At 35.2% G+C, this 17,975-nt stretch overlaps 2 protein-coding genes across 7 annotated transcripts in view; one reads left to right on the forward strand and one right to left on the reverse strand.

The window, feature by feature from the left end:
- The first annotated feature begins 348 nt into the window (after positions 1 to 348).
- On the forward strand, positions 349 to 8,205 carry LOC119640245 (benign gonial cell neoplasm protein). The gene is made up of 5 exons (XM_038038138.1): positions 349 to 1,936; positions 1,992 to 2,348; positions 2,406 to 3,389; positions 7,183 to 7,870; positions 7,937 to 8,205. Exons 1-5 carry the CDS (start codon positions 421 to 423, stop codon positions 8,064 to 8,066), a joined length of 3,675 nt encoding a protein of 1,224 aa, XP_037894066.1. The 5' UTR covers positions 349 to 420; the 3' UTR covers positions 8,067 to 8,205.
- Positions 8,206 to 8,398: 193 nt separating this feature from the next.
- LOC119640243 (focal adhesion kinase 1) overlaps positions 8,399 to 17,975 on the reverse strand; it is a 99,735-nt gene continuing 90,158 nt past the window's right edge. For 5 of the 6 annotated variants that reach the window (XM_038038135.1, XM_038038131.1, XM_038038134.1 and 2 more), the window contains 3 exons: positions 8,978 to 9,083; positions 8,797 to 8,910; positions 8,399 to 8,734 (listed from right to left, as the gene is read on the reverse strand). In XM_038038135.1, the coding sequence (XP_037894063.1) occupies positions 8,555 to 8,734; positions 8,797 to 8,910; positions 8,978 to 9,083 (400 nt within the window). In that variant the 3' untranslated portion in view covers positions 8,399 to 8,554. The remainder of the gene's footprint in view (positions 8,735 to 8,796; positions 8,911 to 8,977; positions 9,084 to 17,975) is intronic. The other variant, XM_038038137.1, reaches the window with a different exon arrangement.

Consider the following 17,975-nt stretch of genomic DNA (forward strand, 5'->3'; position numbering starts at 1 on the left):
TTAAATTTGCAATAATCGTTCTTTGTTCTTCTGCTTCCTTTTGTAACATATAGCAAACCCATTTTTATTTGTTGGCTAACATAAAAAACCATACGAATTGCGAAGCCTTGAAAACAGGTTAAGTAACTTTTTATGATAATATTGCCCGGAAATTCCTATATGTTTATGTATTCATTGCTTCAATGTATTTAATTTAATTTTCAAGCTTGATAACCCGAAAGTTTATTGTGTTGTCGACATTAGTTTTCTACTTTAAACCATATTTTTACTTTCACTACATACGGCAACACCTTCATTCAGCTAAGTTTGCAAAATTCGATAGCAGATAACGGTTCTTGATTATTTGATCGTGATTGTGGCGTTTTAGTCTGTTGGCCCTCTAAAAAATAAAGTGTGTTCTCAAAAAGTAAGCTTTCTGTTATGTCAAACAAAATTATTCAGGTTTACATGTCAGAACAACTAAAAAAATTATATTATGGAGACAAATGCTGTAAAAAGTTTTATAGCTTCATTTATGCTGTTGATCGGACTTCCTTTATGAAAACCATAAATGACTTACATTTGCGAATGCGACTATGTACACACGACGGTCAGGAATTCATACTGGTGTTCAAAGACGGATGCCAACATATTACTGAAAATATGACGTCTTTACACCTCATCCGTGATTCAGTGAAGGACATGTATATTCTACAAAGTGGTTCAAATTTTGCAGGTAACCAGGTTGACATGCATATGTCCCCTGAATTCCTATGTCCTAGCAATTCTACGCCTTCAGTTCCACCGCATCGGTTTTCGTTTCCTCTTAAACAGTCAATTACTCGTTTAAACCCAACAGCGCAGCTTAGCTATCAAAAGGATTGTGCGATGCAGTCATATAAAGAAATGATATTGGACGGCTTACAATGTAACAGAGTTATGGTAATAAATGGTGCTTCTAATCTAGACAAATCATGCGCCATACCCATGTATATCATAGAAAAATGTGCCCATGAAAAATTGCCTTGCAAAATTGTTTGTGTGGAAAGGGAGCAGTTAACAGCCATATACAATAGTAGACGGTTAGCTGAACATTTTCGTGAAAGAATTGGCGAGACGGTGGCCTTTCAAGTTCAATTACAAAGTCGAATCAGTGATTCATCTAATCTAATATATACTACGTCCAACTTCTTCCTCAGAGTATTGATGGGCCAATCGATACCCGATAGTTTTCGGCACATATCTCATGTTGTTATTGTGGATGCTCATTTACATGAAGCGTTTGCCGACCTCTTACTTCGAGAACTGAAAGAAGCTTTAAAATATCATGCACATTTGAAAGTATTATTGTTATCGAATTTCCAATTTAATGATGAGTTTATAAACTATTTTGGGGAGGGGGAGCGACTAAACCTGCCAGATATTAATGATTCGGAAGGACAGCAACCTCAAATTTTATATATAGAAAATATACATCAAATTTTGCCTAAACGACGTCTTTATAAGACTGCTTTAAAAGCTTCCAAATTGTTTCCGCCCGAGACGAACAAAACCATAAATAGTGCTTACTTAGATAGTTGCTTGGAAATCTATCAGCAATTACCAAATGAAAAATCCTTCCAATCAATTTTATATATGGTTCATGGCGAAAGCGTTTCCATTAATTATCGTCATACCATTACTGGTAGAACAGTTCTTTTATTAGCTTCCCTACTTGGAAAAATTGATCATGTTAAGACATTAATATTTCTTAATGCTGACCCTAATATCTGTGATCAACAAGAAATGAACGCCTTTAACGCTGCGCTTTCTATGGGCCATCTGGATTGTGCAGATGCACTGAAAGAGAATTACGTTCAGAAAAATATTATTTTATCAAATGATAAGGAATATATTGATCACTACTTGATTATTGATATAATACATATGATATGCACCACTGAACAATGGAAAGTTGGTAAGTTTTCGAAATCGAAAAACATTCTGCAACCAACGTTCTTCTTGATACGCAGGTGACGTTATAGTTTTCTTACCTTCATATGAACATATATTGCGTGCAAATTATAACATACTAAAGCAGAAGATATTGGGAAACTTACCAGACAATCTTGCAGTATATTTATTGCATAAAAATACTGAAAAATGTCAACTAGACATAATTACTGAGCATTCGAGTAATTTCGTAAAAATTATTCTGGCAACAGACATCGCCGAAACATTGTCTTGCTGGAAGAATGTGCATTATGTCATCGACACTGGGCGTATGCGCAGGATTACTTACTACAATAACTCACTTCATAAAGAAAATGCATATGATTGGACCTCAAAACAAAGTATGGAAAGTCGTAAGCTTTTACTTATTAACAAAGGCAAGTGTTGTAAAACAGCGTAGCATTAATTTTTAACATATTTATTCGTTTTTTTAGGCTTTTGTTTTCGCTTAATTCCATTTTGTATTTTCGAATGTTTGCCTGAGGCAATCACACCCGAATTGCTGACTATACCTTTAGATCGCGTTTGTTTGTCTGTTAAACTTTTATCGCCCCACAGAATGGTAGCCGAGTATTTACAAGAAACCATTGTAAAGCCACCATTCCCGCAAGTATTTCGATGTGTGGAGCATTTAAAGAAAATCGATGTTTTTTCTGAAACGGAAGACATTACTTGGCTGGGGTGTCGATTAGTCGATGTACCTGTCGATTGTCTTCTAGGAAAACTTTTGGTTTTCGCAGTACTCTTGCAATGTATAGATCCTGTTCTCACTATAGTCAGTTTCATGTCTACTTTAGATCCTTTTGAATTAAATAATTACCTTGACGACCTTACTGAACCATTTAAAGACGCCATACGGACGAAAATGAAAAAAGAACGTTCACGTTTGTCTGAAGGGATAGCGTCTGATCATTTTGTGTACTTACGTTTATATCAAGAGTGGCAAAATGATGTGCATGATGAAAATAATGGCCCTCTACCTAATGAATACGATTTCATATTGAACGGTCTGCTTGAGCAGATTTGCGATATACGCACCCAATTGGTGGGAGCCTTACGATCTTGTCAGCTTATACACAGTAAAGGAGTCTTAAGTATGCACTATATTAATATGAAATCTCATAGTTGGCCAATCATTAAAGCCGTGCTGGTTGGAGGCCTCTATCCCAACATATGTTTAGTGGACTCAAAAATAAATTGTGTTAAGTCTCCACAAACACGCGAACTAGTTTTACATCCTGATTCAGTGTTAAGGAGTCTTGAATTCTTTGGCAATGGTTACGCAAATTCCTCGACAATGGTTGCGAGAAAAATTAATTCTGATTGGATCGTTTATGGCAAACGAGCAAATAGCGGAAGATGCAATAGCATTAATTACGGCACAGTAGTGTCTCCAATATGTATTGCCTTGTTTACAGGTAAGTGCTGAGTAATTGGAATATCTCTTAAAAATGACTATAAACTGTGAGTAATAAATGGCTGCTATTCATAACAAAATTTTTTTAAACGGCGGTAATCATTAAATGATTTAAACATATTTTAATGTCCATTTTATTCAGAAATATTTTCGAGCTGACAGATAAATTCACACATTTTTATGTGCGTTAAAAAACTTGTTAAGTTATATTCATCTACTCATTAGATCCCCATGTTCGCCCATATCTCGTTCTTTTAATAAGTTATAGTTTGGACATAAATTGGAAATAGATAAAGTTTTTAATTCAAGATGCTGTGGCACAGCGAATATATCTTTCGTCAAAGCCGCTTTTAAGTGATGTTTATAATACCATCGATGTTACTAAGTAATACTACGTTTATTAAAGCAAAGATAAGAAGTGATCACTGAGTTATAAGTCTCACTTTCGCGTCAGTTGCTATCACGAACTTCGTGTCGACTGTTACGATGTAAATATTTGTAAGATCACACTACCTATAATAGGATGAAACCCATTTCAAAATTATGTATGCGTATTAAGAAGAATTGCCATCGATATGGTGACATATTGTGAGACGCTATGTTCGAAATCAAATGAACGGAATGTAAGTGAACCTAAGTTTCGAAGACTTAATTAACACCGAATCTATTAACGGAATCTCTTTTCCGCTATTACATTTTTAATTTCTCAAGGTAAATCATTTAACATAAAAGGCCTTTCCTGCCTTCGTATGCGCAATACGTCCGACCATATTTTCATGAATTCAGCTACCGTGAAGTGGTTTTGGGCGTCCTATTTCACCGATTGTGTTAAGCTGATTTTTTCCATACGAACGGCAACAGAGTATTTTATTTTATAAGTGCCTCAAACTGAAATTTAGTAACGTTCTCTTTAGTTTCTTAACATTCTTTGCCTAGAAATTTTTCCACCAATCTGCGTTATCGGAAGTCGGTTAAACTAAATTAATTCTTAGTTCTTACATTATTATACGCATCGCCGAAGGACGCTTCAGAGACCCCACAAAATGTATATATTCTTAATCACCAACAAATTCTGAACTGATGTAAGCTATGCCCCTCCACCTGTGTAATGTCTGTTATAAGCATTCTCCTGGCCGCAAATATTAAACTATCGACTTGCAGAAACATTGGATGTTTTTATACGCAAGTTGATATCCAAATTTTCTCCCAAACGCAAAGTTCTCTACCCGTTATTTCTAACGTTCCTAATAAGAACGCTTACTCTTTTCAAGACTAGTGCGTGACAGCTGTGGATAGCACAAAAAGTTATCTTCCTGCGAACGTCACATCCGCCAATTTGAAGCGTGTTAGTTCCGACTGCAAACATGCAAATTTTATTAAATAAACTATTTTAGGCGGTTCGATTCTTAATAAAGGAATTCATCCCTCGCGATCGACCCCGTGATACTAATTCAGCAGCCTTCCCACCCCCAAAAAATTAAAAGTTTTTACAGCCCCAGTAACTTTCAACTCAAAAATTCGTTTTGCTTACGTAAATGCAATGAGCAAGGAGCTTCCCTTTTGAGTTTCTCTGAAATCTGGTTATAGTCACATTTTTCCTCAATTCTTTTCAGGTTTCCAGAAAGGATTAATTGGATCGCACTGGTGGTGGTATTTTAATTACCATATCTGTTGCTATCTGTTCCTATTCGTTTGAATTTCCGATTCGTCCTGATGGTGAATTTATTGCTATATGGGCGAAAATTGGCAGCAAACAGTTATATGTAACTTGCTCCTATATTCCGCCAAACGCGGATATCTGTATTTATAAGGAACACGCTGCCCTCATTTGTGACGTAGCCGAAAAGTTTAGACCTGCTGATATAGCCACAGAGTTGGACGACTTTAATTTGCCACAAGTAACTTGGTGTTTACAGTGATAATTGTGACTATATGATCCCCACTTCAACCACAATGAATTATTTGACATCCACATCAGTACAACCGTATTCCTGACTATAATGGCAGACTGTTAGATCTTTGCTTTGCCAATTTCCCGGGGATATCGGTTACTCGCTGCCCACCTTTTAGTTTACCTGAGGATCCCTATAATCCAGTAATCTGCATTTCATTTCAGTATAGGCATGATGGACCGTTGAATCGTTCTGCTGCAAGGCATAGATTTAATTACCTCAACCACCAATGTTATTTCAGATGACTTCAGTTTATAAAATCCTCAATTCTTATTAATCCTAAATATTTTTATAAGTTTGTCAACTCCAAAAGAAAAATCTCCGTATATATATCGCCGGATGGGTGTAGGCCGGATGGCCCATTTATTTTTTCATACTTATTCAGTCCTTGAAATCAGGCGTTATCTCTTTGCGTTGGAAGGGCAGCTTCCTTATTCACTTCATGAAAGTGGAAACAGAACAGAACTTTAACTTTATCATTTCAGATAAATTTTCCGTGTCGTCTAGCCTCCCTCAACACAGCCACTTAGGGTCTCTTTTATTTATTCCACTTTTATTTATACACTGACGATGTTAAACTGATTTCTTCCTTTTCGTTGGAGTTATTGTTATTAATTTAGCCAGAAAATAAATTCTAGGACTAAAGTCTTAAAACCCTAATCGAAGGCTATCAGCTTAGACTTTTAGACAATTTAGTTACATTGTGCTACTTAAATTTTCTGAAATTAAATTTAAAAAAATGCTGAGTAATTCATCAATACTGAGTACTTCATCAATTTACAGAAATTGGAAAACGTAGATTCCTTCATCATTTTAGGCGTTCTATTTGACCAAAGATTACGTTTTAATTTACACATTGACCTCTATATTTAAATAAAGCTAGGTCGACGCTAGGTTTTATTCAAGGGTGGTCCAAAAAGCTTAATGACCCTCTTTTACAGAAAAGTTATACATCAGCTTAGTCATATCAAATGTGCTATGTAGATTCAATGGAATATGTGCCAAAGCAATTCTTGCTACCTTCATCGTCAGAAATTTTGTCACTCTGCATTCTTATGAGAATAGATTGCGTCCGCTTGCCTTACCGTCACTTGAGAAACGTGAATTTTTTCTTGTTGTTTCCTTCTTACTTAAATTATTTAATTATACTATCTACTCGCCCACTTTACTTAGTGAAAGAAACTTTAATGTCGGAACACCGGATTCGGAACTCGCGTCTCTAGATACTTTATCTTAATAAAGCCTAGTCAATGTAAACATAATTATAAGGTTATCAATCCGTTCAGTCGTTTGCAGAAACCTAGATAATACTTATCACTTAATTTCAAGGCCGAACTTTTCAAATTCTAGCAAAACAATACGCGTGATTTGCCTATGTCGTACTTAAACTAACTTGCAATCTTAACATCCTACTATGAGTCGTTGTTTACTGCTACCAGTTGTTAAGCTTTTGCGTATTTGCAACGACTTGTGGCTTCACTCACAACTTGGATCTGTACCGGCTGTGGATGTGTCTCTGTGTGGAATGAGTACATGCCTTTTTTCTTTTTCTCCCTTATTTACTTACACATGAATTATGTCCCTCTCTTTTTATACTTTCATCATGTTTTTTATTTATTTGCTTTTTTCTTTACTTTTCTTTATATACTTAATATTAATTTTTAATATCAATTAGTATAAGGTGTAATTCTTACTAAGAGTCAATTGAATTGGGTGCTTCCATGTATATATAAACGAAAAAATGAGTGGACGAATAGATTCAATAATATCATTAGTTTTTAAGCTTTGCAACATAATATAGACTAACAGGCAAATATTTTTTGTTCTCTGTCCCAACATTAGGATCACCAAAGTTGTCCTCTTCAAATATCCAAATTTTTCCATCAGCGGCCGACAAAGATGGCTTCCAAGCACATTTTCATATGGATGAATGGATTTCTTTCGTCATGGATTATAAAGAAGCGCAGATTCTATTGAAAACTCGGCAGTGTTTTTATAGCAGGTATATTAATTATTTGCAAAATTGCAATTCAATAGAAAAGTATCGACGCACAAAGTTTCCTGCTGCTCAAAATGAAAATATATTAACTGATTGCCTTGAAACAATATTGGTCCGAGAAGATCTGGCGTATGGATTTCAACAGCCAGATAAAACGGGAGTTAGACCCAAAGCGGTGCCCAACAAATTCATCGTTGGCTTTAATGTCTCTAGTCTGCTAATGGCAACATACAATAAAACCGATATGGTTATTAATGATCGATTAAAACGTATGGAAAAGAAATTCTTTATGCTGTACCAAACGGATAAAAATGTGAAGGATAATAACCTGAGTAGTCACAATTATAACTGGTTTCATTTGCTAACAAAAGTATCAAGCCCACATTCCCTGCAAAATCGAATCATCTTTGTCATCATGTTTACAAGAGATCCAAATAAACTGCGACAACTGTCAATAGTAGAATCTACTAACAACGGTTTATGGAAATTAAGGGATTGCTTTCACTGCGATATAAATTTGAACAATATAAGGTAAGCTTAGCGACGTGCGAAAAAAGATCTAATTATTTCAAATCACTGTTATTCATTTATTTCCAGTTTAACTTGCCTGAATGATATGCTGGCCTTACCTTTAAATCAAAAACGAAAATGTTTAAAAATCGATAATGAGATGGGTGAACTAATTATAAATCTATTTGCATTTCGTAATAATTGGTTACTTAATTGAAGCTTTTAAATTAAACGCCTGTACTATTGTACACAAATTTGTGTAAACGTCATTAAGGCCTAGTAACGAAGTGTTCTAAATATTAACTTTTAGTTGCACTTTTATATAAAACTCGAAGCTAAGTTTTTTTACATTTTTATTCTGAGAGATTTATTTTCGTTTCTTTTATAAAATTAAGATTGAAAAAGTTTTGTGTTATGTTTTCCTTTCATTTTGCCTTAATTAACAAATGTGAAGTAAAATATGTTTTATGGACTTTAATTGTTTTATTTTTTATTTGACGAAAAATTTTTGCTATTGTTTCATCTTGATTGCAGTCGCTGATTCTCTTTGTTCTTTTGCTTTATTTGAGTGGTGGTTAATTAGTACATATAGATAGGTAGAAGCTAGAAATAGTATGTTCTATGTCGTTAGAAATAATATATACATACATATGTAAAAGAAAAAGTAACTTTTGGAGCAATTTCTTTCTTTTTATATCTTTTGGTTTATAACTTAGAAGAATTAGTCTCACTAGCTGTGCCAATTTTCTCAACTATTTTTAATGATTGATGTTCATCAGAGAAACTGTTGGCAAATTTCGAATTTTTGTTTGAGACAAACTCGGGTTTTTGGACTAGACTCGGAACATGATCAAGTTGATTATCAGTTGGCACAGTATGCACTTCCTGTAATATGCTTTGTGTAAATTTTTTGAATACGCTTTTTCTCATTTTAAAAAACGACTCACGTTGCTGTTTAAGTAAAAAGGTTCTAGAGAGTGTTTTTGCATTATTTGATAACCATCTTCATTCAGGAGCTCAACAACTGTGGTGTTACTAGTTGTGGTAACGGCAAGGGAGCTCTTAATGTGTGGAAAATAAAAAAAAGTAAAACATTATTTGAACAGTCCAATATGGCGAAAAACTTACATAATATTCAATAAATATGGACTCGTATCTTTGCTTTATTGTATCCACTACATCTAGAAGATTTTTGGCATCCATTGCCAAAACGTGTGCCGCTGATAACATACCTCTGAAAGTAAATTTGTTAAAGTGGCAATGAATTTTAAAATATAGAAGAAGGTCCAAGTAAGCTGGAACTTTCTATTAGCTTCATTATGTCCGAAACCCTTCTGTTGTATATTTTCGATAAATATTAGAGAGAAATCAATGTTATATAGTATAAGTGGTGCATGTGTAATGGTCGCTGCTTGCAACATTCCCATTTAGCAGTTACGTTTTTAAATGTATTACATGTGAACTGTGATTTGTCGTCAATACCACCACCACAATGGATGATGAAATAACCCACGAAATCCTTTCCTATGCCCTTTATAAATATTTGCATTGAATTGACTCAGAATGCTTACAATAGGTGTTATGTCTGGTCTGGTGGTAGGTTTTTCATTTTTATTAATTGATTCATTGAAGCAAGGACGGGCTTTTTTCCATGCTGAACTTTTTCTAAACATATATATCTTTGCACTATTGCTAGCACTATTCCCAGCCAGTGCGCGTCTAATCTTTTATATTAAATTTCCCAGCAATCGTTTGTTTCGAGTGAATTAAATCATCCGAATTTTTATCCTATTATTAAATCGCCAAAGTAGATCGACAATAGAAAGCGATTTTTCGTATATTAGGCTGCATTGCGCTACATGAGATTATATCGCCCTTTCTGGAAGAAGGAAGATTCGTGATTTTAACCCTAATTAACGCCTTCGCAGTACAAAAGGAGTCCTTCAGAAAGTAGGCCAATCATCAGAAATTGCATTGAGGATATATTCAGCAGTTGAGGATGTCAGTCCTGCAAAGGGCTTTCACATTCTGTTTTCGAATGCCCACATTACTTATTCTACATATTTCGGAGAATTGCAAGATGCTGTATATGCAAACTCGATGGTAGGCCGGACTAAAGCTCTGCATTGCCAAAGATTTTTTCATTGCATTTGAAGAAGGATTGAAAAGTTTAAACGAATTCTAACGAGTTTCGTTAAGTTAACGCAATCGTAGGCTTCGCTGATATCCAGAGAAAGCGTAACAACCTTTTTACCAGTTTTTTCCAAATTCGCTATGAGAAAAGAGAGTTCATTGATGCACGTGTTCGTAGGTTTGAGTTTTTGAAAAACGTAAGAATGAGTTGGAATTATCTTCCAGATTTTTAAGAAACGCGTCAGCCTCTCCTTAACCATCGGATTAATGAACACTGAAATTAGCGAAATTCTAAAGTTGCTTAAAACACTTAACTTTTTAACTGCTTTAGAAACAGGAACAACACATCGCAGTTTAAAGCGATGATGTTATTTGTGTAGCAATTATGAATTGCATGCAACAAAACAGTCAAGCTTCCCCCAGAGGGTGCCTTAACCATATAATACTTGATCGTAGAACATATGTAAGTAGAAGATAAGGATAAGAGTTTATTATCGAGTGAATGGCATTGAAGGTATTTCATTTTTTATTGTTATGCTCGTGCTATGTAACGCAACTATTTGTTTTTCGACTTATTTGTCGACAGTCATTGATACAATTCCAACACAGCGCAAATTGCTGCCGATACGCATCTCATTAATCTTGATAGCTTTGTGTGTTCGCTTGGTCTTCCTAACGGGGGATCTCCATTCCTTCCTTTTTCATATATTTAATGAAGTTGGCGGGATTGAAATATTTACTAATTTTTTTCCTCACGTCTTGATATATGCGGATAAGTTTTGACAGGGATAGATTTAGGTGAGAAAAAGTGAATACCAGGAAAGTTGGTACTAGCGGGCTTGATCTCGGATTGAGAAAATCTTCGAATTGATGATAAATCGGATGGTGCAATCTTAGACAGACGACCCATTAAGAATTTGAAATTTTCTATTTTATGTAACGAATTGCTGTTGTAGCTTTGAAATAAAATGGGAAAGTGTAGGCTTTTACCAATCGAGGCATTAACCGTATTCCAATTAAATGGCGAAACACTTAAGATGGTAAAAGAACTATATCGAGAACACTACTCGCAGTCCGACCGTTCCGATTGCAGTCAAAGGTAGGTTTTTCATAGCTTGGAGTTTTAAAACTTCCAGTATTTGCAAGTATTTTGCCTTCATTAGTCGCGAGATTATTACCATACGAGCAATGTCTAACGTTGAAATGTCCGGCTAAAATTACACTTTGTTCACCGTCAAGAAAGTCACATAACATCTGTATTTCATTACAAAAGATCTATATATCAATCCCCGGTGGAAAGTAGCAGGACAAAATGAAAATGTTTGGTTTAAAATTCATGGTTTTGATGATAATAACAGCAAAAGCTGAACTGAAAAGAATACATGCGAAATTAATTCCTATTTTTAATAAGTGTACTAACATCTCTCGACATTTGGTGATTGATGTATAATCAAGAATTTTAATCTTGTTATTTTTTAGTAAAACTTCGCTTACAATGTAGAAATCGTTATCAGTGGAATCCAAATAGGATTTCAAGAAAGACGATTTACTGAAAGTTAAGAAACAAGATTAATTGCATGCATCTTAATAAATTGAATAACGAAATCTTTTCTTGGAATAATTACAATATATGTTTATTTCGTCAAAAAAAAAAAACTTTATTTATAACCTAAGGACATATAAACATTGGATTGGGACAGAATTGGAACGAAATTTAAGCGACTTGTCGCTCTCAAAGACTATTGACTCATTCAATCAAATCTTCGCCCTGTTAGGTGTTTGTATAAATCGCCCGTAGGTCATTTTAAAAATTCATTTAATATTGAAAAAAGCGAACTAAATACACATTCGATTTGAGCAATAAGTTGCGAACAAACCATATTTCAACTAAATAAACCTGAATGAAATTTTTTGTGAAAATTAGAGTTTAAAAACACCGATTTGATCAATGATTGATTTGCGTAATGCTAAACTTATTTGGGCCGTCTGCTTTTTTCAGGTTCAGCAACCACATCTAATAAAAACTTACTCTGCCGCTCGCCAAAATAACAGTACAATTGTGACTTTATTCAAAAAGAAGAGTAGCTGCAGCGTCAAAACAATTTGTCGATTTAAACGCACTTCTAAACGTTATATAGCCGAGGGAATATGAGGAAAAGCTAATTAAAAACATTCGGCAAGCAATATTGTTTGGAAGGAAATAGCTACAGGTAATTCAAAGTAATAATCGTCTTAATTTCGCCTTTGAGTTCAAGGACAAGCTCGCTTACCAGCTAAGAGTCATGAAAAAGACACAAATAAGTCAACAATCATCAATTGTTCCTCGATTTTCATTTCTTCACGTGATCGAGATGCTCTTGTCACCTCTACAGCGCCATCGCGTTCTTGTATATTTTGCGCCCCCAAGAGCATTACACCGATAATTGTTATTTTGAAAATTTAAACACATCGCAACGCCATGACGAGACCAAAAGATTGCAATTGTGCCTCAACTCCTAAGCAAAGCGCACACAACAAGAAATTGCAAAAACGGCCACTGCCATAATCGCCCAGCGAACCGCCATTCACTGTTGCATTTCGATAATGTTGTCCCTAAGTCCGCTCGACTTTACGTTTACGAAACATCCTGCCATATCTTCAAGTGCGCGATCTGCTTATGCAATCATTATCAGCTGTTACTCCAAAAAAAAAACTTTATCTTCAAATGCGTTGATGCTACAGCAGCAATTACTGTAAAATTTCATTAAAGCTCATTCATGCTGCTTAAATTTCGTATCTCAGATGAGTTTCATCACAACTCGCGATATCTCTTTGCACTTGGAACATAAAGATTATTCTACTCTAACGTCAGTTGTCAAGTTGCCAGTTATAACAAGTTATCAACCTAGCGTCAGCTCTAACTTATTATTATTATTATTATTAACTTCGCCAGAGAAATAAATTCTAAGACTAAACTATTAAAAGCACTAGCATCTAAGGCTATCGGCTTTTATCAAAAACTCTACCGCACTTGAGACTCGAACCCACGACAATTGACTTGCTAGTCGAGATTCCTCGCCTTCGGCTACTCAGACGGATCAGCTCTAACTTAAGCCGCTAGAACACATTGAAAAACGTGCAGTCAGCAGAGCCTTATGTCACATAGATGTTTTAATCGGTTCTGATCTATTCTTTGAATAGATGTGTGTCGATCAAGTTCGCTTGGCCGAAAAGTTATCTATTTCTAAGACGCTTGAATGGTAATCTCTGGTGGTGGACGTCTCGTAGCAAGCGCCAAGTCTATTGAGAGCGAAAGGGACAATTTGGGCAGGCCGCTTATATCTAGAAGTGATATATAACTTTAATGAATTTTGTCCTAGTACCAGTGAGGATATTATTTGTGAGTTACACTTTCAACAAACAAGAAGTCGTCTCGATTCAATTGCATATTTTTTAAGCCTGCTAAAGGTACAAGAATGTAACTCTCGCGGCAACGGATTCTCCTCGTTCTATTTTTACCTTTGCAAAAAAGCAAAAAAGCATGAAATAGTGAAATTATAAAAAGAGAATAAGTTCAAAGCCTTTCTGCACTACAAAAGGGCTGTTTTGAATTATGCAACCGGTTTGCATTACTACAGTTCATGCTCGCTAAGTCAGCGACAGACGTTAGCGCGAAATAGAATATGACTGAGAGCAACACGCAATGCATAACGCATACAGCTTGCGTGCGTTGCTAAAGCAAAATCATATGGCTAATGGTTGTTTACGTAAATGTTTATGAAGAGGTACAAAATACAACTGGAAGATGGATAAGAAGTGCAATGCCGTGTTGTCGAATTGCGCCGTATTTACATGAATCCCGAGAAGGCTGCAGCAATGTTTTCTTATGTACTTTTGTGAAAATACGTGATGGCATGCTACGAAAAGCAACAAATTTATCGGGAACTAACGCCAGCAGAACTGTCTTTCATCTTTGCGATATTTTGAAACATTACTTAAACCAAAACCCAATTTAATGATAATGCAGTTTATTTACATAAAAAATTGTCGAAATATACATGTAACTAAAATATGTATTTTCGCTTACAATAAAGCAAGGTATATATATCAAGTATATTCATTTGTAATAAGCAAAATTTCGTTTTTTGCAAGTCTTTTAGACTAGTTTAACTTTTAATTCTATGTAATTTTTCCTCCCTTTTGATTGTTTTTCACGGCATATAGAGCCATAAGATTTCGTATCGCTTTATAAACAGCAAATTTGTTGTCAAAAACAACGCACGCACAAATTTAACAAGCTTTGCAAAAACTCGCTTTAACGCACAGTGCAACACAAGCTGTATGTTCAACTTCATTAAGATATTCACGATTAGCTTTATTTTGACAGTTCGTGAGCCACGCTCGAGAGAAGAGGAATAAATAGAGGGAGCAAAATTACAAAGCTAGTTGAGTAAAAGTTTTTTTTGTTAATTGTAGAATTGTTTTGTAAACTGAAAGAAAAAAGAATTTTTTTTTCTTGTGATTTGTTTTTTTTTGGCAGGACTAAAAATTGAATTAAAAGATAGAACTGATTAAAAATTAAAGAACATTAAAAATGTACATATGTAAATCCAGCAAAGATTTCAGTTCGGTTAAGACGTGAAAACTGATTACAAATACATGTATATAAAAGTGAAAAGAAAAAGAACATACAAAATTGGTTAAAAAATACATATATTTAAAGAAAATTAAACTAATTAAATCTACAATACTATTAAAAACTTAAGTCATTAATGTTTAAACTAAATGTTAAAACTGGTTAAAATTTACTATATTTAAAAGTTTAATTAGTTAATTAAATATCTAAAATTGATTAAAGATTGGTGTACGAGAATACCCCAAAGAATAGCCCAGCTAAACGAAAAATATATCTTATGTCAATGTTTTATCTGGCCTATCTGTCAGCGACTCTGTGGAACTATCTATCGGTTTCATTCTACTGTCCATTAGTCTGCGGGTGATAAACTATGCTTTAGGGGAGCATAGACGTGCCGAAACCCTCACCTCCTCGTGGGGATCCCCGGAAACGGCTTCGGCCGGCGAAGAAGGGTTTAAGGCTTGAATTACTTATAACTCGGCGACGATTTGTCTGAAAGATGGGTTAGGGGTTCAATGGAAGATGAACTCTTCACTCAATAATCTAATTACTACAGAGAACATTCTAACAAAAGGCCAGCTGGTCACTGATTACGGAAAAATACGTAGAGGTAGTAATTAGTGAGTACATGGTAGCTCACCCGCCATGTCAGTGCAACGCCCGAAGCTAAAATATTTTGATGAAGGGGAGTTCGGTTTTGGCTAGCCGGGACTGTATGGTTAATCCGAAGGCAAGAGTGGTCTGACACCGTTCAGTCGTAAAGTGAGTTAAAGGCTTTATAGTCTAATTTTAAGCACCACGGGGGTCAGGAGCCCGCTCACAAAGCGATGTATACTTGCGACTAAAGTGAAAGCAATTGAAATTAATTGAAATTGAATTATATATAATAATATAATAGTAATATATCATCTTATAAGAAAAATGCGAAAGATTCTACTCGATAAAGGGCCGAACTTAATTTAGGAAAATTACATTAATGAATAATAAAATCAAAGGTGTTTTGGTCCTTTCGCCTTAAATGCGCCACTAAAGCGCATTTTAGAGTATGATTAAACCTTTCGAAATATGAATGATAAAATGAAATGTTCACGAACGCCTGCGGGTAATGGTGGCAATATTGAATAACTGCATTCTTGTGGAAACTGCGGAGCAACAAGCCTATCCCTTTTGAACACAGCAGTTGATCAATATGTGAGCCCTGACTGCTTGGGTGTGGCCGTTCGGGGAGTATTCGTGGTGGTTGTGGCTTTCACTATTCCAAGCCAAAGTAGAATAAATCGAGGTGAGGATAGACCTCAACACTGACCAGAGTGTTTTATTGAGCCATACACAATAAACAATCTGATTTCTTCAGGTCAGCGAGACACCTTTAAATAGGAATTGCCTCTCTCTAAGGGGTTTTCAATCTAATAATTGATTGCCGATGGTTGTAGGCAACTCATCTGATTAAGGCTTCATGCCAGGTGCAGACGGTGGACCTCAATAGTTATCTGTCCATTAGTCTGTGCATATGTATCAATTTGTCCGTTAGGTCATTCTCAACTATCATATATTTAATGCACACACACTAGCGAACAAATACGCACACTCTATTCGTCCATCACGAAACCACTTGCACTTGATTAATACATTGTTACAGTTAACATTTTTTCTATATATCATAAAAGAATAATACAAAAGAAATAGTTACTTACGGCTCTAATCAGTTACATACTACTTATGTGATCAGTTACTTACATGCTATACAGTTTGTAGTGCGTTACCACCTTTCTTCATTCTATATCCGTTCCCTCATAGCTGCAGAACACAATAGTGACAATCTAGCGTCTATGCTCTGGACTCACGGGATCAACATTCTGGAGAGAATTTTTCTCGTATATAAATTTCTTGCCGTGATAGTATCCAGATGATAATGTGCACCATTTGTGTCAGTAGTGCTCTTTGTTTTTTAAGAAAATGTGAAGATTATAACAAAGTTCTTCCAAATGTATATGTATATATGAACTCATGTATGTACGTTCGTGCTGTATAGCACTCACGTGTCAACACTAGCAGCAAATAAAACGTCTTTTTTCATATAAAAAAAAGTTATTTCACAATAAAAAAAATAATTTATTTCACAGTTGGAAATAGATCAAGTCAATTATATTAATCTATTTATTTTTTTTTTTTTGTATGCATCTTTGTTTTTTTTTAAGTTCGTAAAATTTTTACGTTATAAGCTTCGAAGCAGAAACTAACCTTTTCAAATCACTAACGATATATATTCGGCTTGCACTGGTTGAGCATTTGATTAAGACTGAATGCTCTTTTCTCATCTTTTTGAGTTTGTCTGAGTTTTTAAAAAAAATGTATACCAGTTGTACGACGCCTTTATGTATACAAACGCACTTTCTTTGTCTTTTTATAATTCCTCCTGTTTATTTTAACTATAATTCCTGAGGGATTATAAAAACAAAAACATATGAGCGGAATTCCGCTTTTCCATGGTTTATTGGACTTTCGTGAAGAAAAATGCAAAAGTAGCCCGACAGAAACCCCTTATACCTATGTATGCGGACGCCAGAACTAGTTGAAAATAACTGTATTTAAAAGCAATAAAAAGATTAAGACGTTTACTACATTGGACATGTGTTTATCTCGTATACTTTGGCTTCTTTGAATATATGTGAGAAGGCAAAGTCACACGTTCGTTTTCCCGTCACATATCTTCCTTTCGGGGGGTGTTAATAAATAAGCTAGATTAAGTAGTAATAGGCATACAGCGACTGACGACGGGCAGCCGGCATCTTACTTGAAACCATCTCATTTCTGTTGAATAGGCGAATCGCTTGTGAAAAAAAGGCCGTCAGCGTACGACTTTCGGTTTAAGTACGATTTTTAGTTATTGCGGAGTATTATTTTATTTTTCTTGGGAATAATGACCCGATCATGATAAATATAGTATGAGTGTCGTTATAGAATAGGAATTATATTTAAACAAGTAAGAAAGGCATATTCGGCGCGGGCCAAATATCGCATAGCAACCACAAGTTTTGGCCATTTTTGCACGTAAAGACTAGACTTGACAAAGCAAATTTGAAAAATTTCAGCCTTCTAACTTTTATAACTTCTGAGTGACGCGCAATAACCCGTAAACTTTTGTTGAGAAAAATGGAGTTGCGTTCAGTTTATGTTCCAGTTTTTCCAGGTTATGCGGGCTGTTGACCTGTTGGCCCATTTTCAATACCAATCTGTTTGCAAAAACTCGATATCTTCTTTGCTGCGACTAGGAGAGTGGCAACAACACACGCCACATAGATACACAGCCGGACCGATACCGCTAAATCAACTCAGAATTTCGTGCTTATCAAGAACATATATTCCTTATAGGGTCCC

This window comes from Glossina fuscipes, unplaced genomic scaffold, assembly GCF_014805625.2.
Source record: "Glossina fuscipes isolate IAEA_lab_2018 unplaced genomic scaffold, Yale_Gfus_2 116, whole genome shotgun sequence".
Taxonomy (NCBI): domain Eukaryota; kingdom Metazoa; phylum Arthropoda; class Insecta; order Diptera; family Glossinidae; genus Glossina; species Glossina fuscipes.

Bases quoted from the DNA above. Each gene is read 5' to 3' on its own strand.
- LOC119640245 (XM_038038138.1), top strand. From the start codon at position 421: ATGTCAAACAAAATTATTCAGGTTTACATGTCAGAACAACTAAAAAAA. The intron at 1,937-1,991 runs GTAAGTTTTCGA...CTTGATACGCAG, and splicing joins CACTGAACAATGGAAAGTTG to GTGACGTTATAGTTTTCTTA. The intron at 2,349-2,405 runs GCAAGTGTTGTA...TCGTTTTTTTAG, and splicing joins GCTTTTACTTATTAACAAAG to GCTTTTGTTTTCGCTTAATT.